The sequence below is a fragment of the Apostichopus japonicus genome, chromosome 20 (assembly GCF_037975245.1).
Source record: "Apostichopus japonicus isolate 1M-3 chromosome 20, ASM3797524v1, whole genome shotgun sequence".
In the NCBI taxonomy this organism is placed as follows: Eukaryota; Metazoa; Echinodermata; class Holothuroidea; order Aspidochirotida; family Stichopodidae; genus Apostichopus; species Apostichopus japonicus.
The window spans coordinates 17,501,129-17,522,190 of NC_092580.1; the positions used below are offsets into that span (position 1 = coordinate 17,501,129).

At 37.3% G+C, this 21,062-nt stretch overlaps 1 protein-coding gene across 2 annotated transcripts; it reads right to left on the reverse strand.

Moving 5' to 3' along the window:
- Positions 1-583: 583 nt before the first annotated feature.
- On the reverse strand, positions 584-20,981 carry LOC139960918 (DCC-interacting protein 13-alpha-like). Of its 2 annotated transcripts, none has more exons than XM_071959615.1 (17): positions 20,636-20,981; positions 19,516-19,614; positions 18,997-19,062; positions 17,873-17,944; positions 16,330-16,456; positions 15,940-16,055; positions 14,168-14,343; positions 13,591-13,761; positions 12,505-12,586; positions 11,777-11,883; positions 10,440-10,539; positions 9,611-9,735; positions 8,478-8,725; positions 8,040-8,226; positions 7,190-7,276; positions 6,637-6,814; positions 584-5,515 (listed from the first exon to the last, which is right to left on the reverse strand). In XM_071959615.1, exons 1-17 carry the CDS (start codon positions 20,690-20,692, stop codon positions 5,057-5,059), a joined length of 2,457 nt encoding a protein of 818 aa, XP_071815716.1. In that variant the 5' UTR covers positions 20,693-20,981; the 3' UTR covers positions 584-5,056. The 2 variants fall into 2 exon arrangements, with proteins under 2 accessions (XP_071815716.1, XP_071815717.1); XM_071959616.1 differs by having other exon boundaries at positions 8,478-8,722; positions 20,636-20,980.
- Between the last annotated feature and the right edge of the window lie 81 nt (positions 20,982-21,062).

The following is a 21,062-nucleotide window of genomic DNA, read 5'->3' on the forward strand; positions in this document are numbered from 1 at the left end:
AACACACTAATCCATCTAGCACCCTCCGTTTAGTATTAAGTTAAGTACAATCAAGTTGTTTTAAGCACCATATACCAACTGTTGAAATACAGCTGATAAGACATGATCAGAATTGCCTTTCTGGTCCACACTGTTAAAGGTCATCAGTTTTGCCCCCCCCCCCCACCCCCTTCAAATTTGTTTTATTAGCCGGCTAAAGATGTTGCGAAGGTGACAGTAGAATTCTTGTTAAAGTTGGTGTATGAGTAACCATGACTATTTCACTTTATGACATTTATCAGTAAAATATATGTAAAAGGAAGCTAGTTGTCTTTGTCAAGCAGATTTTTTGTAAGCTTTTGACGTCTTTTAAATTTTGGCATGTTGGGCTGGGGCAAAATGAACATTAGTTGATAAGAATCCCTCGTACTGTTGCTTCTAAACATCAGGAGACTCAGTACAGTCACCCAATCTCTTATGTATTCAACCCCCTCCGACCCCCCACCCCCACACCTCATTCACTACAGCATGTGAGCAACAGAATTCGTTGATGACTAATGCCTGGTAATGACTATGAAACTAAACAAAAAAACATTTAAGCAAATTTGGTAAGCTTGAAACTTTCTCCTTTTTTTTTCCTTGTTTCACTGTATCCACCAAAATATAAATGCATAGCTAAATTTGTACATCTTAGAAGTTCTATTACAAATATATATTAACTACCTTGGAAAAGAGGAACAGTAAGTAAATCATGTGATAAAAACCATGCCAAGTATTGGTCCCAAGGCGTACATGGTTTTAATACTCTCTTTACAAACTGTAGGTATGATAAGCAGGTGATTTCGGATTCAAACAATGTTGAGGGTTTACATTATTGTTATCCTAGCTGACTGTCATGCAAGTATCATTTCCATAAAATCTGGTCACCATGGTAGATGCCTTTCTTGGCAAAAGAAATTTAAAAAAAAAACTTGTACCAAAAAACATTAACACAATTTCTACATAGTTTTAACAACATATTAAAGTTTGCAATTTGTGACCGTTTCCTGAGGCTGATGACAAAAATTGTTTTCTCTTACCAAAAGGGAAAAGAATATAAATAACTACTAATTCAAATGGGTAACATATTGCTCATAGACGGTACCCTTGTTAGAAATTGTTTAGTTGCATTTCAGTACACAGGAAGTCTTGGTTTATGCTACCAATTCTGAATAGGACTTCTTACCAAAAGTATTACTTGATGTAAGGTAAAAAAAAGAGATTTTGCTCTTTAACTGGCTTTTAGTAATACCCTGTAACTACACCATTCATGTCACTCCTTCCCCCCCCCCAACCCCTCCTTCAATCCCAGCTGTTACTCGTTACTAATGTTTGGCTATTATGCCTAGTAGCAACAGTTATCTCTAGAAAGTCTTGAATATTCGTTAAATTCTACTACAAACAAACATTTTGTAAAATTACTGTATATATTCTTTCATGCTTACTTAAATACGTCATATTGCTACTTTAAAATTCTCCACAATCAAATTTAATACTTGTTTTCTGGCAGTTTAATGTACTATGAAAACAATCTCGATATGCATATACAATATTCTAGCATCTTCTCTGCATAGCTTAATGTCCACATCATTTGTCACATTAAACTGATACCCGGGACTATTGGCCTGGAATTTTGGAAGCCCTATGTCACATTACAAATTGATGGCCTTGAGTTTAGTCTGCCAACTTTCAGATTTTCACTCATCTTGTGGAAAAAAACTTTGCAGATGGATTCTTGAACAATATACACTACATTATTCCAATCATATATGTAATGATTACATTAATTGCAGAAATTGTCCGTTAACAAGAAGCAATCTCTTAGAAACTGGTACAAAAAATACTGGTTTGATAATATGTATAGTTTCCAAGAACATGGATTTGGAATAGAAAACTCTATGAAAAACTATCTAACACTTGCAATAATGCCATCTGTACTACTTTAATGATTAAATCATCTCCTCTGCTGTATAGATTTTACACAACTCTGAAACCTGAGCTAAAACCAGCACACTCGTCCGGCTCGGCTTTATAGCTGTGCTATTTAGCACACTTTGAACCCTCACCTGAAAGCCATGTATAAAAAACAATACTGTGTGGCCAGTTTGATAAAACCGATGACAAATGTGCATGAAAATAATTTTAACACTTTGATAGCAATAAAACGTGATAGATGATATGAAAATCATTATTCACTTACATAAGCTATGCCCAAGATGGTCTTACTTTCACATCTGTTCCCATTGATGACTCAGTTAATAGCTGAAGTTTCAACCAAAAACCAACTCGTTTCAACCAAATAATACAAGAGAGCAAAAAGAAAAGTGGAATACCTTAACTTAATAATACAAATTAATATCCACAAAATATTTCTACAACTGCAGAAATGCTATAGAATTAATTGCCCTATATCACTACCCGGTGAAGATGTGCAATTAGGCAGGTAGGGCAAGTGCCAAGGATCCCCCCCCCCCCAGGGCTAGATCACTCCCCTTCCAGGCAAGACGTACCACTCTCGTTTGTATTTATGAGTTATGGGTGCAAACCTTGACAAGATACCCTTAGGGTTCCCAGAGGGTATAAATCTGGCAGTAGCCTCTAGCAAATCTCTGAGCCAACTTATTACAAACAGCTCTGGCATTATTGACTATAAGCGTGAGTTTCATTTGGATAGAGAAGGAATGAAGAATTGCTGACTAGTTCTCCTTCAGTATCAGGGATTCTCAATTGTCTTCTCTGTGCTGAACTTTCTGTGTGCGTGTGTGTGTGTGTGTGTAATCATTGTAGTTATATCCAAATGACTGACTAAACAGCAGCAATCACCTGATACTATTCTGTCTGATTTTATACTGTTGCATCATCAATAGCCCTTTTAAGCAGTATTTTAACACCTTTAAGCATATCTATATCTTTGCCCTTCACCCCCCTAACCCCCCCCCCAAAAATATAAAAAATTAAACCATGCCACATTAAAGCCTGGTGGTAATTACCCATGTTGCTTAATTTCTGTGAAATTATTTTTAATTATAAGCTCTACTCCGTCCCACATTACCAGTAGTAATATTAGCTATTACACTTCACAGTTGTGATATGGTGTTCTTGGGATGTCCTGCAACTCTATCTCGTGGAGAAATAAGATATTAAAAAAACTGCCAAATATAATTAGCTATTAAAGAGAAATACATTATGCCTGTGGTAGGAATGCACAAGTCTTGTTTTTTTTTTATTCTAAAGACCCTGAAAATTTTACCACAAAATTTGAAGACAAAGCAGCTGTGAATTGATGTAAAATGTTGGCTTATAATGCAAACCCAATATAAAATGTGGGTCAACCTTGCCAAGAACAGACAAACCCGATAGTAACTGGGCAACTAGTTTATGTAATATCAGTGAAAAACACCATCACAGCAATTACAATTAATGATGAAGGGGGTCGTCAGTATTTAGATATTCTACTGTAATAACTACTCAATATATAGGGAATACAAAACTACTAATTTGCCAAAATCTGGAGGGCAATATGGCTGACTATCAAAGCAGATGACTGCATTTCATGACCGACAATATGCAAAGTAGCTGGCATGCTATTACTTTCTACAGTACAGTGACAAATTAGAGGTGCTGTTTGTTCTGAGCATTAGCCAACTTCTGACTAGCGTAAGAAGGCATTTCTCTCTGTTAGGACATTAACGCAGTAAAGACGGTTGGACGCGGAATAATTTATCCAGTATCGAATCGCAAAATGCAATGAAAAATTGGGCAAACTGCTATACGAGTGCAGAGTAATATAAGCAATGTTTGTAAACAGGAACAATCATATTTTATAGGAGAAAAAGTTCAGTTAGTCCCTGTTGGAGCTCAAGAATAATAAAGGCCTTAGGTATAAGTATATTTACTATTATAATGCAACCACCTTCAGTAAATAAACATAACAATTGTCTTCAAAACTGTAACCATCTACACTATTCCAGTCACCTCCATTCACAACTCACCTTACACCTCTCACACCTTTACATTTCCATTTGTTTTGGTGATAAAAAATAAGAATGATATATCCAGCATGGAAAAATATTGAATTTAAAAAAAAAATGTATGCTCGTTGAATGTTCACACCATTCCCTACCGATTCCCTCCATATCACAATTATGGCTTTTGGTAAACAAATGCACACAATTCGGGCACAATGGGCAGGGTGGGGGATGAGGCAAAGCAATTCAGTAATTTCTAATGCTCTGATAAATGCCAAAATCAATTAAACTGATATGGAAATATAAATAATAAGTCTAAATGTCTAAGGCTCTGCTACTGTACAGAAGACTGCCCTTAAAGGTAAAATTGAAACATCTTCATAAGACTTACAACTACTAGAATATATAAGAGAAAAAAAAAAAACCACATGGTTATTTCTGTATCAATAAATTACAGCGTGGAATTGTCCGTTTAAATATAAGCTAAGGAAAATATAATGCAGCAGTAATCAGAAGTAAATGCCACCCTCCAAAACATGTTTGCTATGACCAAGACAGACAACAGGAATATGTACAGAAAAGATGGCAGTACAAAAGCTGCCTGTACAAAAATATAACTGTATAATTGTACATATCCATGAGAGGAAAAGACAAATGGAAAAAAAAAAAAAAAACCTATATTAACCCATTTTGTAATCGTAGTGAAAAGGGTAATAATCATTTTGAAAATAACAAAAATCTTTTTGGATATGCATTGTTTGTAGTCAAACTATGCCACAATTGAATTGCAAATTTTTTTTCCCCTTCAAGTTTCTCACTATCTGACAAGTTTCAGTGACTGACTGATCATCAGGGTGATACTCCCCCTGACGCCCCCAACCCCCCCCCCCCCCCGCATCAGAATATGTCTGCCTTAAAAATTATCAAACAATTATTAATCTTCTGGGTTTCTTTTTTGTCCCCTTCAAAAATGTGATTTGCATCTTATAAACGTTTGCACTTGCTGATTGGACATAGCAAATACCTCAAACATATATTACTTTTGGCAGTCACGGTTCTTTACCTTACCCCTATTGGGTACTAGGCTGTCCAGGTTGTAAACTTAATGATGCCACAGGTAACACCTTAGGGTCCACACTTGGATCTGCAGTTGGCTTCATTTCTGACTGAACCAGCGGAGCTGTCTGCCCTTCAACTTTTCGTTTTTCTCCTGGAAGTAGGCCCATGCCTTGAGGGAGGGGTGCCTTGCCTAGTGACAGCCCTGTGTCATGGGTAGGGGGCTGTCCTTCCCCATGAGGTACCGTTTGATGAAGATAGGCAGCTTGGAATCCCCCAGGAGGTCCTTGTGATGGTTGGCCATTAGATGAGGTTGTCTTAGTCTGAGGGTACTCCCTGGGTAAAGTGTATGGTCCATAGTCAGCTGATGAAGGGGGACTGGAGGTGGATGAGAACCCCCTGGTTTGTCTGGTAGGAGGGTTCATGTTGGATATTCCACTGTGACTTGGATCTGAAGCTCTTCTATTATTATTCTGTTTAATTTGAAAAGAAATTTGGCAAATGAAATACAAAAAATACAATTTAAGGAATATATCAAAGGGAGAATAAAGAGTACTGTAACTGAAAAGATAGTTGAAAAGTATATGTAGTAATGAATTTCTTTATCAAGGTTCTGTCAATAACAATACATTTACAGTAAATTTTTGGCTGAAAGATCCAATTAATTATCTGCTTTCATTACTAACCTTATAGAACTACAGTATATTTCAGGAGTTTTTGACTCATTTTTAACCAGGGACAAAATACATAAAAACCTACATTGATCAATGTACAGGATAGGCTGGCTGGGTGCTCAAGCATTCATGGTCTTCACAGACCCCATAAGTGTAAGATGTTGGGCAAATTTTATTTCGCAGACCAGACTGCAATCTTTCGCAGGCCGTAACTTTACCCTCAGAGAATCCCTGCTATATATATATATATATATATACATATATATATATATATACATATATATATATATATATATATATATGTATATATATATATATATATATATATATATATATATATATATACATATATATATATATATATATATATATATATATATATATATACATATATATATATATATATATATATATATATAATTGAAAACGTAATGAGTTGGAAAATTTACAACAGTGAAAAACCTTCCAGCCTCCACCGGGATTCGAACCCTGCCTCTCGGCTATGGAAGCTGATTGTATGTCCAGAGTAAGGAAGGTCGTAATTCCCCTGTAGGCGTTTGTCACCTGTATCGAACAATACTAGTTCTGTTTTTGGTGGCAAATTTGCCTTACTCTAGGGATCAAACAATGATTCTAACCAACTCGAAGTCATTTGTGATTCCTAAAGCCAGATCTCAAAAGAAACTAGGTCAAAACAATCCAGTTGTGTTGGATCCCCTTCAGTCGGGGGAGTGGCGGGGGGGGGCAGACTTTAGATCAGACACCATAATGATGTCTCATTCGTAAGCCATGTTGTTTTAAGGTTTGCTTTTGTAGATAAGCCAATTTGATGTTTGAAAATAATCAACTATTAAATTGACTTTCTTGCATGTTTGGGGGAGGGGGAGGGGGCAATCTTAATGACTTTCTGTATAGTGCACCTGTGATCCCTGCTTATTTCCAGAATTGCGCAAGATGGCAGCTTTATAAGCAATCTCTGCTGCCATGCTCAAGGATTTGCATATTTCCTCCGCTAAGGTGTCCGTTTCAAACACTTGACAAGTATAGCTTGGCTGGGCGCCGCCTTCATTCTTGGCATGTGAAATGAAGGCAAACCACCTGTAGAAAAGAGAGAGAGAAAACAACTAAATGTACATGTCATGTAGCTTGTTGTCAAAATAAACCTCATAATCACTCTTGAAGGTGCACAATTAGCCCAATTACAAAAACATTGAAACAATTGACTGAATGTAAAGTGTCAGAAAATCACAAAGGTGAAACAAGCAACTGTGACATTTTCACCATTTCATGAATAACATGGCTTTAATGGAAACATTGCTTATCCTTTGAATTTTGTATTTAAAGTGATAATACTGGGAAAATTTTGGGAATCGATATTATGCCAAATTTATGCTGAAACAACATCCACCCACTAGGAAGTGTGTTTATCATATTATATATAATAATATCATCAATGAAAATATTAACACAAACCTTTTATTTTCATGATGAGCAGACCAGAATGAAATATCCTGGAGAGGAATGATGGATTTCATCTTCTGTGAAGACAAATCTTGCAATCTAAAAGAAGAGAGACATTAGAGGATAAAACAATAAGCTATTGTTTGACAATAGTTAGCTGATCATTCCTCACATAACTGTGACCTTTGACCAACAAAGGCTTTTATCACTCAAGTTTTACATTGGAATGTCTAACTGATTGCTAAATACTTTAAAAAAAGAAAACTACAAGAGCCCTATAGGACTGTTTGGCTTTCCAAGAAAACGTAATTTGTATGAGATCATCATTTAGTCAATTAAACCAATCCTGCAATTATGAAATTAAGCACGAACATTGTAAAATAGATGCACCATTAAAATCATCATCTGTTTTAAATCATTAAGCATTGATCTGAATGTCTAAAGGCTAAATTCGATGATGCAAATGCTTTCGTTGACTGGCTGTTTTAGTACTTTTGTCTCTCGAAACAAAACTCCAGGTTGGATGGTTTCTGCCATTGATCTGGGAGATTGAAGTGATCAATTATTGGAAATGGTTCCACAGACCACATTAACTTGCCTTCTTGTGGGTCACAGCAAATTTGTTTGTGGATCATGCAGCCTCCTAGCCATATTAAATTGTCAATGTATTGACTCATATGGTAAAGCATAATGCACATTTTCCTGAGATGACTCAATTATTTGCATTCTCCTTCTAGCCAATTCTATTCTTGCTTTTACTAAAACATGTCAGTCTTCGGTTGTTGATTTGCACGTAGAGGTTATTTCTTTATAATTGCAAAAAAGTGGATTTTGTTGCTAAGATGTATGTGAACCATTATACCTGATATCTTGACTTGTGATGATAAAGTTAGACTCTGTGGTCTTGAAGATGTTGTGGATAGCCCTCGCGGTCATAATGTTCCTTATGGTGTTCATTATGACCTCTGACCCCTTGTCCGTCTTGACTTGCATTGAACCTAAGAACCGCACAGTGAACATCTGGATGAAACCTGGGATACTGGCCTTTACTGTTGCCAGAGGAAGGAAGAAAAAAGAAATTGTTGATTATCATTTCCAGGATAGTTAAAACAGATACATCTAACAAGAGGGGGGGGGGGGGAACAAAAATTCTCAGAGAAAGGCAGGCTAAGATTGTAGTTTCTTCAACTTAGTGATTATTGGTACTGTTATTATCATGAGCAGCATCTGAGTCCAATTTACAGAGTTGTGTTTTAAGCACTTTGAGAAGCTGGTTAATTTTATTGCAACGAGAACTTACGTTGATCATCTCTGATCTGTGAAGATGACTGGCTGAATGGATTAATCCTCTTTGGTGGACCCAACTGGCCATCGGACTCTTTCACGGTCCCGGGCAGTGATACCTGCATGGTGGGCTCGTCCATGGGAGATATCATATCAAACTGAATGGGTGTGTCTAGTAGGAAACTATCCAAGGGTGATGGTGGGGGAGTGGGTGGAACTGCTGGTGGCACCCCTTTCCCTTTCTGCGAATCAGTCTTTCCTCTACTGTCATCAAACAAAATTAAAAACATGAGAAAAACAAGAAAAGACACAAAAAATAAGAAATAAATATCTTCACTGGTTTTAAGGCTTGTAAGCACTGTCCCGATGATTTGGCAGGACACCCTTCGAACATGAATGATCTTAAAAATTTCTGACCATCAATTTTGGCCTATGTTGATTGAACTAAGGATGTAACTAACTATTCAGGCGTGTACGTTCCTTTTCGGCTATTGAGCCTATAAAGGCAAGACAGGGATTTTGTAGATTACATCTACGGAGCAGGCATTTCAGCTTGGCAAATTACTTTACTATTTAGTATTTAGATAAATTCACAAAAAGCTCAATCAAATGTACACAAAAAAAAAACAATTAATATCAAAGTTAGGGAACATAGGATTCAAAGTTTTGGATCTGGTTTGAACCAAAAAAGACCAGACTTAATCTTGCTGGACTGGAAATTTCCAAAGGTTAATTACATCCTTAAAAAGAAACAAGCTGTAATTGTTGTATAAGACTAAAGGTTTCATTTCATTACAGTAGTTGTTTTATATTTGGCTGATTAAGCTAATAGTAGATCCAACAAACCATTTTGAATTTTGAATAAACTAAATGTTAAACTACACTTTCCTTACTGTGACAGTTGTCACTAATTTTCTAGAACCATATTACTTAAAATTTAAAGTTACTACCAACATCATCACCTCCGGACAAATTTTGAAAAAAGATACTACCAAAGGCTTTGTCGAACACTCCCAGACTGGATAGTGTTTCATTTTGCCACAGGTTTTGATTGAGCAATACGAAAATATGCAGCTCCAAGAGTGATTACATGAAATATGAGATGCATTGAGATATGAGAATGCATTTTACTTCGCATACTGTACGTACCTTTGTGGCTTTTCTAGTTTCAAGGGTGGTGGCTGATGACGATGAGCAGGTGGTGGCATGGTAGTTTTATTTTGTTGTTGGTCATTATATGGCAGTTTTGGCATCAAAGAAGGTGAAAGTTTTTGCTGAAAATGTTCATAGAATTACAAATTTGTTACATACTTCGCACAACGAAAGAATGGTGATAGATGATTCTGGAATGTCTAGATTAAACAATTTTGTAAGTAATTTCTAAGAATGGTCTGTTTTTTTGGTCTTCTTATGATCATAACATACTCTCTCGAAAGGTTTCAAACCACTGTGGTGACATTACAGCAGCAGTTTATCTCGTAATATGTTTTGTGCTCAAGTGTAAAATCTGCACGATGGGACACCCTTTTCACATGCATTTAACACTGCTTTCAATTGGCTTCTTGATTTTCAATGCTTTTCCAATACTGAGATGTCACATATCAATGATGAGATGTCACACATCAATATTGAGATGCCACATATCAATTGTAGTTCACTCAGCTTGACAAGTTCATTTCAAAAAATGAGGTGAAGTTTTAACCTTTGAAAGTTTTCCAAATTTGCTATTTGCCTGTTTCAAAACTCTAATTTATATCAAAACTTTCTAGATAGCAAATGTTGAGAATGGAATCAATTTCATTGGATTATACAATCAGTAACCTTCATTAGTATGAAAGATCTACCGTGGGGGGCCTTTAACATTCTGATTGCATAATTGCATATAGCATAGCATAGTTGCAGCCTCCATTTGCATAGTCAGTAGTTTTGTTAAATAGTTGACCAACCGCAATAGACCGGTCAATACTTATTCACTCACCGATTGTGAACTCTCTGTTGAGTATCCTGTGTTGATATTGCGTATAGTGTATATCCACTCTTCCATTTCAGATCCACTGATAGCCTGCAGGATAATCACTCTAAAACATAGCAAAACGTGAAGAAAAACAAAAGAATTAGCTGACAAAGATGATACACTGTAATGAACAGGTTTCACATTCAGTATATATATTTAACAGACAATCCTCATAACCATATAAGGAATTTGACTGGCATCCCATTTCAAATGCCCGTGATTGTTCCATGCAACTTGCCTATGGTTGCCATGGTATTCAGTTGCAGCAGTTAACAGTTTATTTGTGGTGTTGTTACTAGAAGCTCTAGTTCTATTACTGGATACGATGCAAGTCAAGCAGGTTTCAAGTAGTAGCCATCCACGTCTGTCAGTATCATGTATGTTTGTATCTAGATAGGTTTGTTGCATTGCACATAATTTCACAGCACAAAATTGCAACGCTGCATATATGTTTAACAACGTTTCTCTGCCTCATGGCTTATTTTGACTGCTGGCGTTAACTGGTATTTAATGTTGCTGTATGTATTCTGTTCTCGCGAACTGTCAGATATGCATTACTTATCGTTTAACGCCATCGTTCATTAGGTTACTACACCTGTACCCTGCTTAGTATGATTTCTTTATGGAAAGGATATTGACTTTAAGCACTTTACAAGTGTTGTGCAAAGCATATTTCCTGATCTGACACTTTAAGTGCGTACAAAAACTTTATTTTTGTCCATATTCTCCTAGTATAGTTGCAAGGCAATAATCCTCTTTCTGACACATATGAGGGATCTACCAGTTTTTGTATATTCCCATCCTCATATACACCATGCAAATATCGAGTCGTAAAATTGATACTCGCTGAGTTATTATATATATTATACCCTGGTCCCTAGCTCTTTTTTGTTGGGCATTGTGTCTAATTTCCATATGCACTACCTCAAACAACTGGTTCCTGACAGACAACCAAAGATACTGAGGTAAATACAAGTTGACTATTTGCCCAGTATGAGCCTAGAACACATGTCACTTTTTAGTACCACAACATGGAAAAGGGGGGGGGGGGGGATGGTGTTTGTTTTCAATGGAGGGTATCCATTAGTCCATATTTACAAACTATGCAAAAATTAATCATTGAGTTTTCATGGTTAATTGTAGTAATTATGATCAATACCAGCTGATTGTAAAATTCACAAAGTTACTAATTTTTAATTTTGGTAAGATTTTAGTTAAGTTAGAATTCCATCAAGAAAATTCACATGGAAGAGGGCAAGTGCTTACACAACGGCAGGTTAGGAGAAAAAGCGCATACTTACTTTTTGATGTCGATAGTATCGTTGAGTTGAAAGACAAACCTTCTGTCATCGATATCCGCAGGTTGGATGATGCAGCGTACAAGGTCAACGATGAGACTGCCAGCAATCTGGTATATATACGCAGAAAGGGAAGTCTTGTGAATTGTGAATTTCATGCAAAATTTGGTGCAAAAATTTCATTCAAAAATCATTCTGAAAGTATTAACAGCTAAGTTCTAACATTAAACAGTAGTGTTAAGACATTACCTTTACTTAACTCTCTTCATGATTCAAAATGAAACTTTGAGACTAGATTGTCATGCAAATAAGCTGCATTTCAATGGAATTTTACTATAAAAAAAAGTACTTATCAATTAAATAGTGGATATATATACAAATGCTGTTTTAACTTTAACTTCCATAAATTTTCTGACATGAGTTCACCACAGCAACCATGACCTACAAACTGTAACAATCTACTGCTCGTGTTGTCAAAGTCTGTTGATGCAATGCATGAACTTATTTTTATTGTTTGGGAGGAGGGGGGGAGGAGGGTGTATCAGGTCAAACTTAATTATGAATACTGGTTTAGCTTACCAGTTACTGCACACCTGCCAAAAGTTTTCCGCAACCACCATGAAGTACTCCTCTTGTTCTGTTCAACTCTCGTGAATTAATGCTTTATATTGTCTTTGCTTGTATCAGATCAAACTTAATTATAATTAACATCCTCATATTATTATCCTTACCTCGCCTTTCCCCTGACTCATCAGGTTACATCCTTGTGTGAAGAAATACTTCCTCTCCCATCTGTGACTCAATCCGGATTTACTGTAAGGAAGAATGTCAAATTAAGCTGAAACAGTGACTTGTTGACTGGGACACAAACCCAACCAGTAGCCTTGTTCTATGTGATAGAGATGATAGTTATGAACATCCTCCCCCAACCACATCCCCCTCACCCCTACCTACACTGCCAGGAGACACAAACCCAACCATTATAATTGGTCAATGTGATAAAGATGATAGTTATGAACAACCCCCCCCCCCCAACCACATCCTCCTTCACCCCAACCTAAACTGCCAGGAGACACAAGCCCAACCAGTAGCCTTGTTCTAATATGATAGAGATGATAGTTATGAACAACCCCCCCCCCTCCCCTAACCACATCCTCCTTCACCCCAACCTACACTGCCAGAAGACACAAACCGAACCATGCCATTTCTAATACTACACAGCAGTGACAGTATCTTAACAGGAACTGCATATTCAGGTGTTCCAATGACAGAAAAACTTTTGAGAAAGTTCAGTTGAGGGACCAATATGTAATGTCTCTTTGACTTCAAAATTCATTTTGAAATTTTGCTCATACTAATAAACCACCACTGAAGAAAAGCTCAAAACAGTTGCTTGTTTGCATTACAATTTTCATATGAATGCCACAAAGAACTTGTCATACCATTGGGAAACTGATCACCTAACTATGAAGTCTGTTGTGCTTTATGAAATTTCACCGCCATAAGTATTAACATCACTATCATCATCACCACCACTATCATCATCACCACCACTATTGTGACTACCAGCACCACCATAATCATCAGCACCACCATAATCACCCTCACTCCTACCACCAGTATCACCATCACCACCAACATTTTGATTATTATCACTACCATCACCATTTGATTAAAACCACCACCACCAACACCATTGTCACAATCACCAACACCGCTTCCATGCTCATCGCCAACAGCACCACCACTATCACCACCATCTTCACCACCATCTGCATCATCATCATAATGGTCATCACCGCTACCTTTCTACTCACCATCTCATCCAAAGGTATCCACCCTTCTGATTTAATTTCTTGTTTACTGGTTTCGGTTTCAGTTGCATATCTGGAGTTGGTTCAGGTATAAAGTAATAGTGACTATTCTGCTCCAGGTCCACCATCTCTGTAGATGCCTTATCCATATACTTGGCCATTTCTGCACGGACGCTGTTACGGAAGTTGAAATTTATAGATAACAGATCAAAACTTACTAAATTAATACTGATATGGAAATGATCATGTTTTCCATTATTGACAAAGCATCGCTTTCAGTCATTGATGGGCGCACTTCAAATGATGTCTTCTGAATGGACAATTTGAAAACAAAGCAGTACTTCACAGCATTTCCTCTGTTATTTGAGTGAAAGCAGTATAACCTTATTTACCCAACTGAGGTACCTAACTTACGCGAAAACTAAAGAGAAATGACTTTGGTCAATTGAAGTATTACTCGGGTGAAAAGTGGAATTTTCCTCAGAAAAGTTTGGCTTGAAATACAAGCCTACAGCTCTACGAAACAGAACCAGGCTGTTACAAATTATTCGGGGAAGTATCAAACACTTCTAGAGCTCACCCGATGACACTGGCTGCGATGTCGCCGGTATACTCATGGAAGTCCTTGGAATGAATGCTGCTCCCTGTGGATTGGAAATCTTTGAAGGCTTGAAAGGCACCGATGAAAGGTTCCAAGAGATTAATTGTTCTCTTGTATTGCAGCAAGTTTAAGTTTGTATAACGTTCCATTGTGCTCTGAAAAATCATAAAATCAAAAAAGCAAATGAACATACCGTGCACTGCCTCGGAAACTTTAAAATCAATCTTTGACAGTCTGTATTGGAGTTTGAGGGAGGGATTAAGTTGAGGGGAAATCCTCTTCCTTGAATCGGGTTGGGGGAGGGGGGGAGGAGTGATTTTGAAGTAATGCCGTGAAAATATCAATGTAAGATTTGAATACTTTCAAGAACTGTAATGTTGACAAATTGCCTTTCTGTGCTCACACTGGAGTAGCCAGATGACCAATTCACAGGACGTCAAGGAAGAACTTCAACTGTCTTTATTATGACTTAAACTACAGTACCGAAAAACTACCAATGATTTTGGACATTTTGTAACAATTTGTAAATCCACAGACGCTCACCTAAAAGAACATGTCCGGGGGTAAATCCACATGCAATGCTACAGTACATGAATGTCCCCCAACCCCAGTTCCCACCCCACTACCGTGGTATCGATGGTGCACTGTGCATATTTCAAATATCTCTGTAATTAATTGTCTACTCAAGAAGTTAAATGTTAAAACTTTCAAACAGATGACATATTGTGTTATCATTTGCCAAACTGGGAAGGGAGGGGGGGGGGGAGGGGGAATCGGTATCAAATTCAAATAAGCTGCTGGTAATTTCTTCATTTAATCCACTATCATTCCATACAAGGACCCATAAAATACTGCATATAATAGCCACTGTAATATCAAGAAATTCATGTTAACGATCTGCTAAAGAGTGTGAAGCGAGACCTTCAAGGTTATGCGCCTACTTGTGATCAGAGTATGCACACTGAACATACTAAATGTTATGAGAGAGTTACTTTTACAAAAAGTACTAGATATATCGCATGCTAAACTTGCCAAATGCATGAAAAACATAAAAAGTCTGACCTTCAAGTCATCTTTCAAAGTTAAAATATCTACTCTGATTTTTTGGTATATATTTTTCCTTTGCCATGGTGATATAAACTGCACAAAACAGTCAGGCGCGTAGCCAAGGGGGGGGGGGGGGGGCGAAGGGGGCAGCCGCCCCCCTTGAGCATATTTTTTTTAAACTTTTTTTTTATGTTTTTTTGATATCGCTAGTATTTTCAAAAGAGAAAATGCTAAGATGCAATTTACAAGGCCTGGGAAGTGCCAATTCCAGCGATCTGGGAGGCATTTTTAGCCAAAATTTTCTTGTACGCTCTGCGCCAACCATGGTGGCGCTACACTTAATAGATAGTTTGCAATGCCAAATCTACAGTTTTGCCCCTCCCTTGGCAAATTCCTGCCTACGCACCTGAAAACAGTCTTCATTCAAATTTGTATCATCAGGTTATGTTTGTTTTTGCTTGACTGTACTTTACAATAATTCCAAAAGGTTCTTTAAAGGAAACTTTCACCATTCAACGATGGATTTTTTTTGCATGATTTCACTTGTGCTTTGAAAAATTGTCTTCTTTTCCTTAAAATATATGGATAGAATTTAAAAGTTGCACCTTAAAATATAAACGATTTATATTATAAATGATTTTCTGCTTTGGTTAAAATTTAACAATCATACTCCAAATCTGTGATATAAACATAGCAGGGTATACCTTTAAGGTTTTTCTTCTAGCTTTGTGAAGTTCCTCGGTGCTATCGATACAAGCTTTTGTCTCATACTCTTTCTTCTTTGACAATCTGCTGTACTTTGACAAAGCTTGTTCGTGAACTGTGAACAAAGAAACACACATTGTCACTATATCCTGTTTTGTCAAGCCTGACGAAGACAACTCTACAAAGGTGGAAGGGAGTAGGATGTTTTGGTTCACAGAGTACTGTATATACCCCCATCCCACCCCCCCACCCCTTTTCCGAAGCCACCCCACCAATCAGCACGAGATCAAAAACACCAGAAAACCTTGTACAGTATGTAATGTTCCCAAAAACTTTCCTTTCTGATATCTTGCAGTTGCACTTATTTTCACCCCAAGTTGTTCACTTACCATCTTCTGCTTGTTGACAGACTTGCTGATAATTGGTAATATTTGCATGCTCAGTCTTTGAAAATTCTTGCAATGGTTTGACATGTTTCGCCAGCTCTCTACCCAGTACTTCGTGCATCACTGACATCTGCAATTTGAACCATTGATGCACGACTCACATTAACATACAAAAACCACTTGTGAACCAGAACGCTCCTATCCGACCTTATATGACCTTACCCACTGCCCCCCCATACCCTGCCCCTACCCAGTGCTCCATTTGTCCACTACTAGTGTACATATTCAGTTTACATAGATGGTTTACACAGAGCTCTTGTAGCATTTCTTTCTCAAATCTCAGAGCTAATCCATCCCAGAGTAAGGAGGTCTACTAATTTTTTTCCTCTGGAAATCTGGGGACATGATATTAAATGTTGATCTGTACGTTTACAGAGAGGGGTGGAATTTTAAGCGCCACTAAGTATATTGGTGGTTCTATTTTTCAAGGCTGATGGTTTAAGATGGCCAAGTTTCGATCACATACACAAAATAGACTTTTGTCAAAGATAAAAATCCAATACCAAAAAAACTAGAAGGTAACTGGAAGTCTAAGAATAAAAATAATAATAATAGATAAACTTATACGGCGCCAAAATCTACAGAGTATTCAATGGCGCTGTACAATAATTATGAAACAGCAAGATTGAAATAATAAATCTTAAGTTGTGACTTAAACTGAGAGAGAGAAGGAAACGTCCTGACAGACACAGGTAAATCATTCCACAAGACAGGACCAGCTGACAAGAATGCACGGTCACAATAGGTTTTCAGCCTAGTTCTAGGTACAATGAGAGACATGTTATTGCCAGATCTTAGTTGATAACGAGGGTTGACAGAAAAGGAAATAAGCTCGGCTAGATAAGAAGAAGCCAAGCTAAATTTAGTCCTATACTCACTCCACAGGTAACCAGTGCAAGGAACGCAAAATACTGCTAGATTTACATCACTTACCAGATAAGTGTAAAACTAGATGTTTACCATATGCATAACAGGCCAGAAAACTTTTGAATAAATCTGGGTTTCCTTTCCAGTTGTAAACAACCACAGCCAACGATGATGCTGCTTTACAAATTCCCGGATATTCTGACAATAGTGATGTACACAAACCTGTGGACGTTTTCGGGGACACTTTGGGATGGTACTGTACATCCATCATCACTGCCTCTGAAGAGCGGGGACTTTTGGTTATCTTACCCTACAGTACAGTATCTGTCATTGGTGAACTGCTCTTTTTGCAAAATTTTGGATTTTCAGTTCACTTTCATCTTGTTTACTTAAGTTAAATCTGCAGTTACTTTATTATTTGTATCCACGATTACAACAATAGTATCGAGAACCTTGGTCATACAGTGGCTGGCAGTTTGAAATTTGAAACAATTATGAGCAGCAGGTCAGAAACAAGTAATCAGCTTGTTAGAGGATCATGTAACATTGCATAACAATATAAAAAGCTTAAGACAAATTGTTTTCCCCATAGTGTCCTCCAAAAGTGAAAAATACTTACTTTTTCTAATGAAACCCCAAATTGTTGTAAAGTAAGAACCAGGATGCTGTCATCCCTCCCAAGGGGAAAACTCTGAAGAGGTAAAAGCAAAGCAAATTTTTCTGTAAAAAAATTGAAGCACTGGCAAAACAAAGGTTATTGAATCTGAGATTAAATAATTAATTAATTTATTCAGATTACAATATCAGGCATTTCCAAGGCAATTAATCTTCAGGTTTAAATTACCAATTGCAATTATTTTCAGACTTACGTTGCACGGTACTTCTACCATTTAATTCTCAATCAACAGTTAGTGTAAACTGTCAAAAGTGTTTTCTAAAAATGAGATGTTAGAAGTAAATTCCAAGCAGTAAACAAAATGAGCAAAGATGAAGATTTCAGGTCCCAAGTGTGATTCAATGATTGAGATTTTGTTTAGGAAATTATGAATTTAGTTGTTTTCTCTTTCTGTTGAGTGAAAACCCATTGGTAATATTTCAATGCAGAACACTCACACCGACTATCATTTAAAACCTTGGGTTCTTAATGAGTCCTTCAAAAAAGACAGGGATCCTGCTCAATGTTGCAAACCATAACATGCTGATACAGCATTTCCTACAGTGTTTTTTGCCCCTCCTTAAGAAATACTCCATCATTGCAAATTGGTACTTTTGAGATATATATGAAACAAACCTGAGAAATAATAATCATAATTATCAGTTCTTATATAGCGCAACTTACAATAAAGTCTCCCCGCGCTGTACTTAACCCTGGTCATCGGTTACTTGTCACACCTACACACCAAAGTGTGCACAATTTAAACAATCTCTCCTGGGGCACCACAGTGCACCACAGCCACGTGTCCCCTGGGGGACTTCCATAGGGTGCAGCCACAAACTGGCGCACGCAACTATATTTACAAGTCACCTCGCAAGTCCCCATTTATACACCTGGGTGAAGAGAGGCAATGGAGATAAAGTGCCTTGCCCAAGGACACAACGCAATGATCTGGCCAGGGCTCAAACCTGTTATCCTTAGATTACAAGTCCACTGCCTTAACCACTTGACCACAACGCCCTCCAATAGAACATATAGACTACCAGATTGCTAACCGGAAGAATACATAACACTCGTGCAGTACTCACTTGTCCCCATTTTTCGAACTCTATCAACTTCTGTGATAACTGTCTCAGTGCGTCTGTGGAATGTTGCTGTTGACACAAGACAAGTGTGACCTTATAAAGTATGTACACACAATGCATTTCAACTTTCAATGTGCAGAATGAGTGACACTCAGGCGGACACAGTAAGCATTACTATCGCTTGACTGTCTGAGAGCACTTAACTCTGTTGGATTTAACTCTTTAGAAATCATTCTCAGATATGGAGTTCCATGATTCAATGTCACAATGAGTAAAAAAGTGATGAAAAGTTACATCAAAAGTAGTCTACTAAGTTTGATAGATTGTGACTATTATTGGTTTCTCTAGCATCTTAAATATATGCCATGGAAACATGCACAAAAAAGTTGGTAACACATGTATGAATGGTTGACTTAAAGGTACTTTAACACATAAGTTCATGTTCTGGTTTCTGTTCACAGCATGGTACTGAATAGCGCTCTGTGCAAATTTTATCAGTAATTACCATCAATAGTAAATTACCTGTGAAGCTATAAGGTTATCAAAGAGAGATGTCACTTGCGAGAAGTACTTCACCATAACCAATGCATCTTTCTCATAGAGGTCCAGCAATGTTCTTGTCTGAATGTAGTAAGAAATCTCAAAATTGTTAACATTCAAGCATTGAAAAATAACCGTCATTTACAGATAATCTCATAAATGTATATAAATAAAATATCACACTCACATACATACCTAAAGAACCCAAACATGTGGGAGGCGTCCTCCATAAATATTCAAAAACATTGATCCTGCTTCATAAAATCTCTGAATGCTCGACAAGAATAGAAGGGTTAATTAATATAACCCTGCGTCCATCATTGATCAAATGAGAGGGCTCCAATTAACATGCACTGCCAATTATGCAGTAAATTTTCTATGATAATATCATATTGGAAGGTAAGTGCCTTCAGTTTTGGAGGCTCAAACTTTGATCTCTTACACAAAATTTAAAAAATTACTTGGCATAGTTCCTGTGCATAAAACTGATATACATCTTTGGACTTGCTAGGCCTACAGTATAGCAATCTAACCATTTCGGCCATCACGTTGCGTACAATACTGGATAAAGTATCCCATGTTTTAAATGTGCCACTCTGTTTTGAAAATTAGATTCTGTGTCATATATTATCATGCATCATTGAGGTTCTCATATTGTGGAATTGGGCCATGGCAGTCATTCACCGGCTCTCGGGCTACCTTTTGACCGTACACTTGCGCTATCATACAAATTCACCACACCGATGAGAGGACAGGTGTTCCAAACAAGCTCATGTACAACTTTTCTCACATTTGAATTTTGCTGTACATTAAATGAGAAAAGTAAGGCTAACTTTTCTTGGGCATAGGGCCTTAGGTATAGGCCTATTCGATCTGCACTTGTTAGGCTAGGGCTAAATTTTTAGGTCTAAGTTAGGCTAAGGGCATTAAAATTCAGATACTGTACGTTTTGCTAGGCTGCAATTGATGCACTACGAACAGTTTCAATACTCAAACGAAACTCAGATGATCGGACAGATACTATTCTTAGCAAGAAAAATTAACATTAGCCTAGGTCTGTATCTAGTAGTACTAGTAATACAAATTACGTTACTGGACGAACCTGGGGGGAGTCATCCTTCGCATCTCCCAGGCGCAAAGATTGCATGCCAGACATCATAAATAGTAAAAGAAAAACTGTTCTTCTACAGAAAACGAGAGACCATTTTGTTCTACAATGAGATACAATATTAGATCTACAATTTAGTCACATTACTAAACCACTCTACAACACGATTAAATTTCCGGATGTCGTCTGATTAGCCCTGACATGTCAATTAGATGTCCGATCGCACCGTCTACTAGAAGACGTACCAACAAGTGCTTACACACACATGTAGGCCTACACCTAAATATTTATACGTATACTATGGTGTCTAGATATGTTACTGTGTAAGTTCAACGGCCAAGCCCTCTCCACCGGTTGTGTTCCGTATTTACAAACTTTATTACTGTTTACATGTGACGTAATAGCTTAGTGAGACCCTTTT

Bases quoted from the DNA above. Each gene is read 5' to 3' on its own strand.
- LOC139960918 (XM_071959615.1), bottom strand. From the start codon at position 20,692: ATGATGTCTGGCATGCAATCTTTGCGCCTGGGAGATGCGAAGGATGAC. The intron at 10,540-11,776 runs GTAAGTATGCGC...GCTATGTTTTAG, and splicing joins GATACTATCGACATCAAAAA to AGTGATTATCCTGCAGGCTA. The intron at 6,815-7,189 runs GTTTGTGTTAAT...TCTTTTCTACAG, and splicing joins GCTCATCATGAAAATAAAAG to GTGGTTTGCCTTCATTTCAC.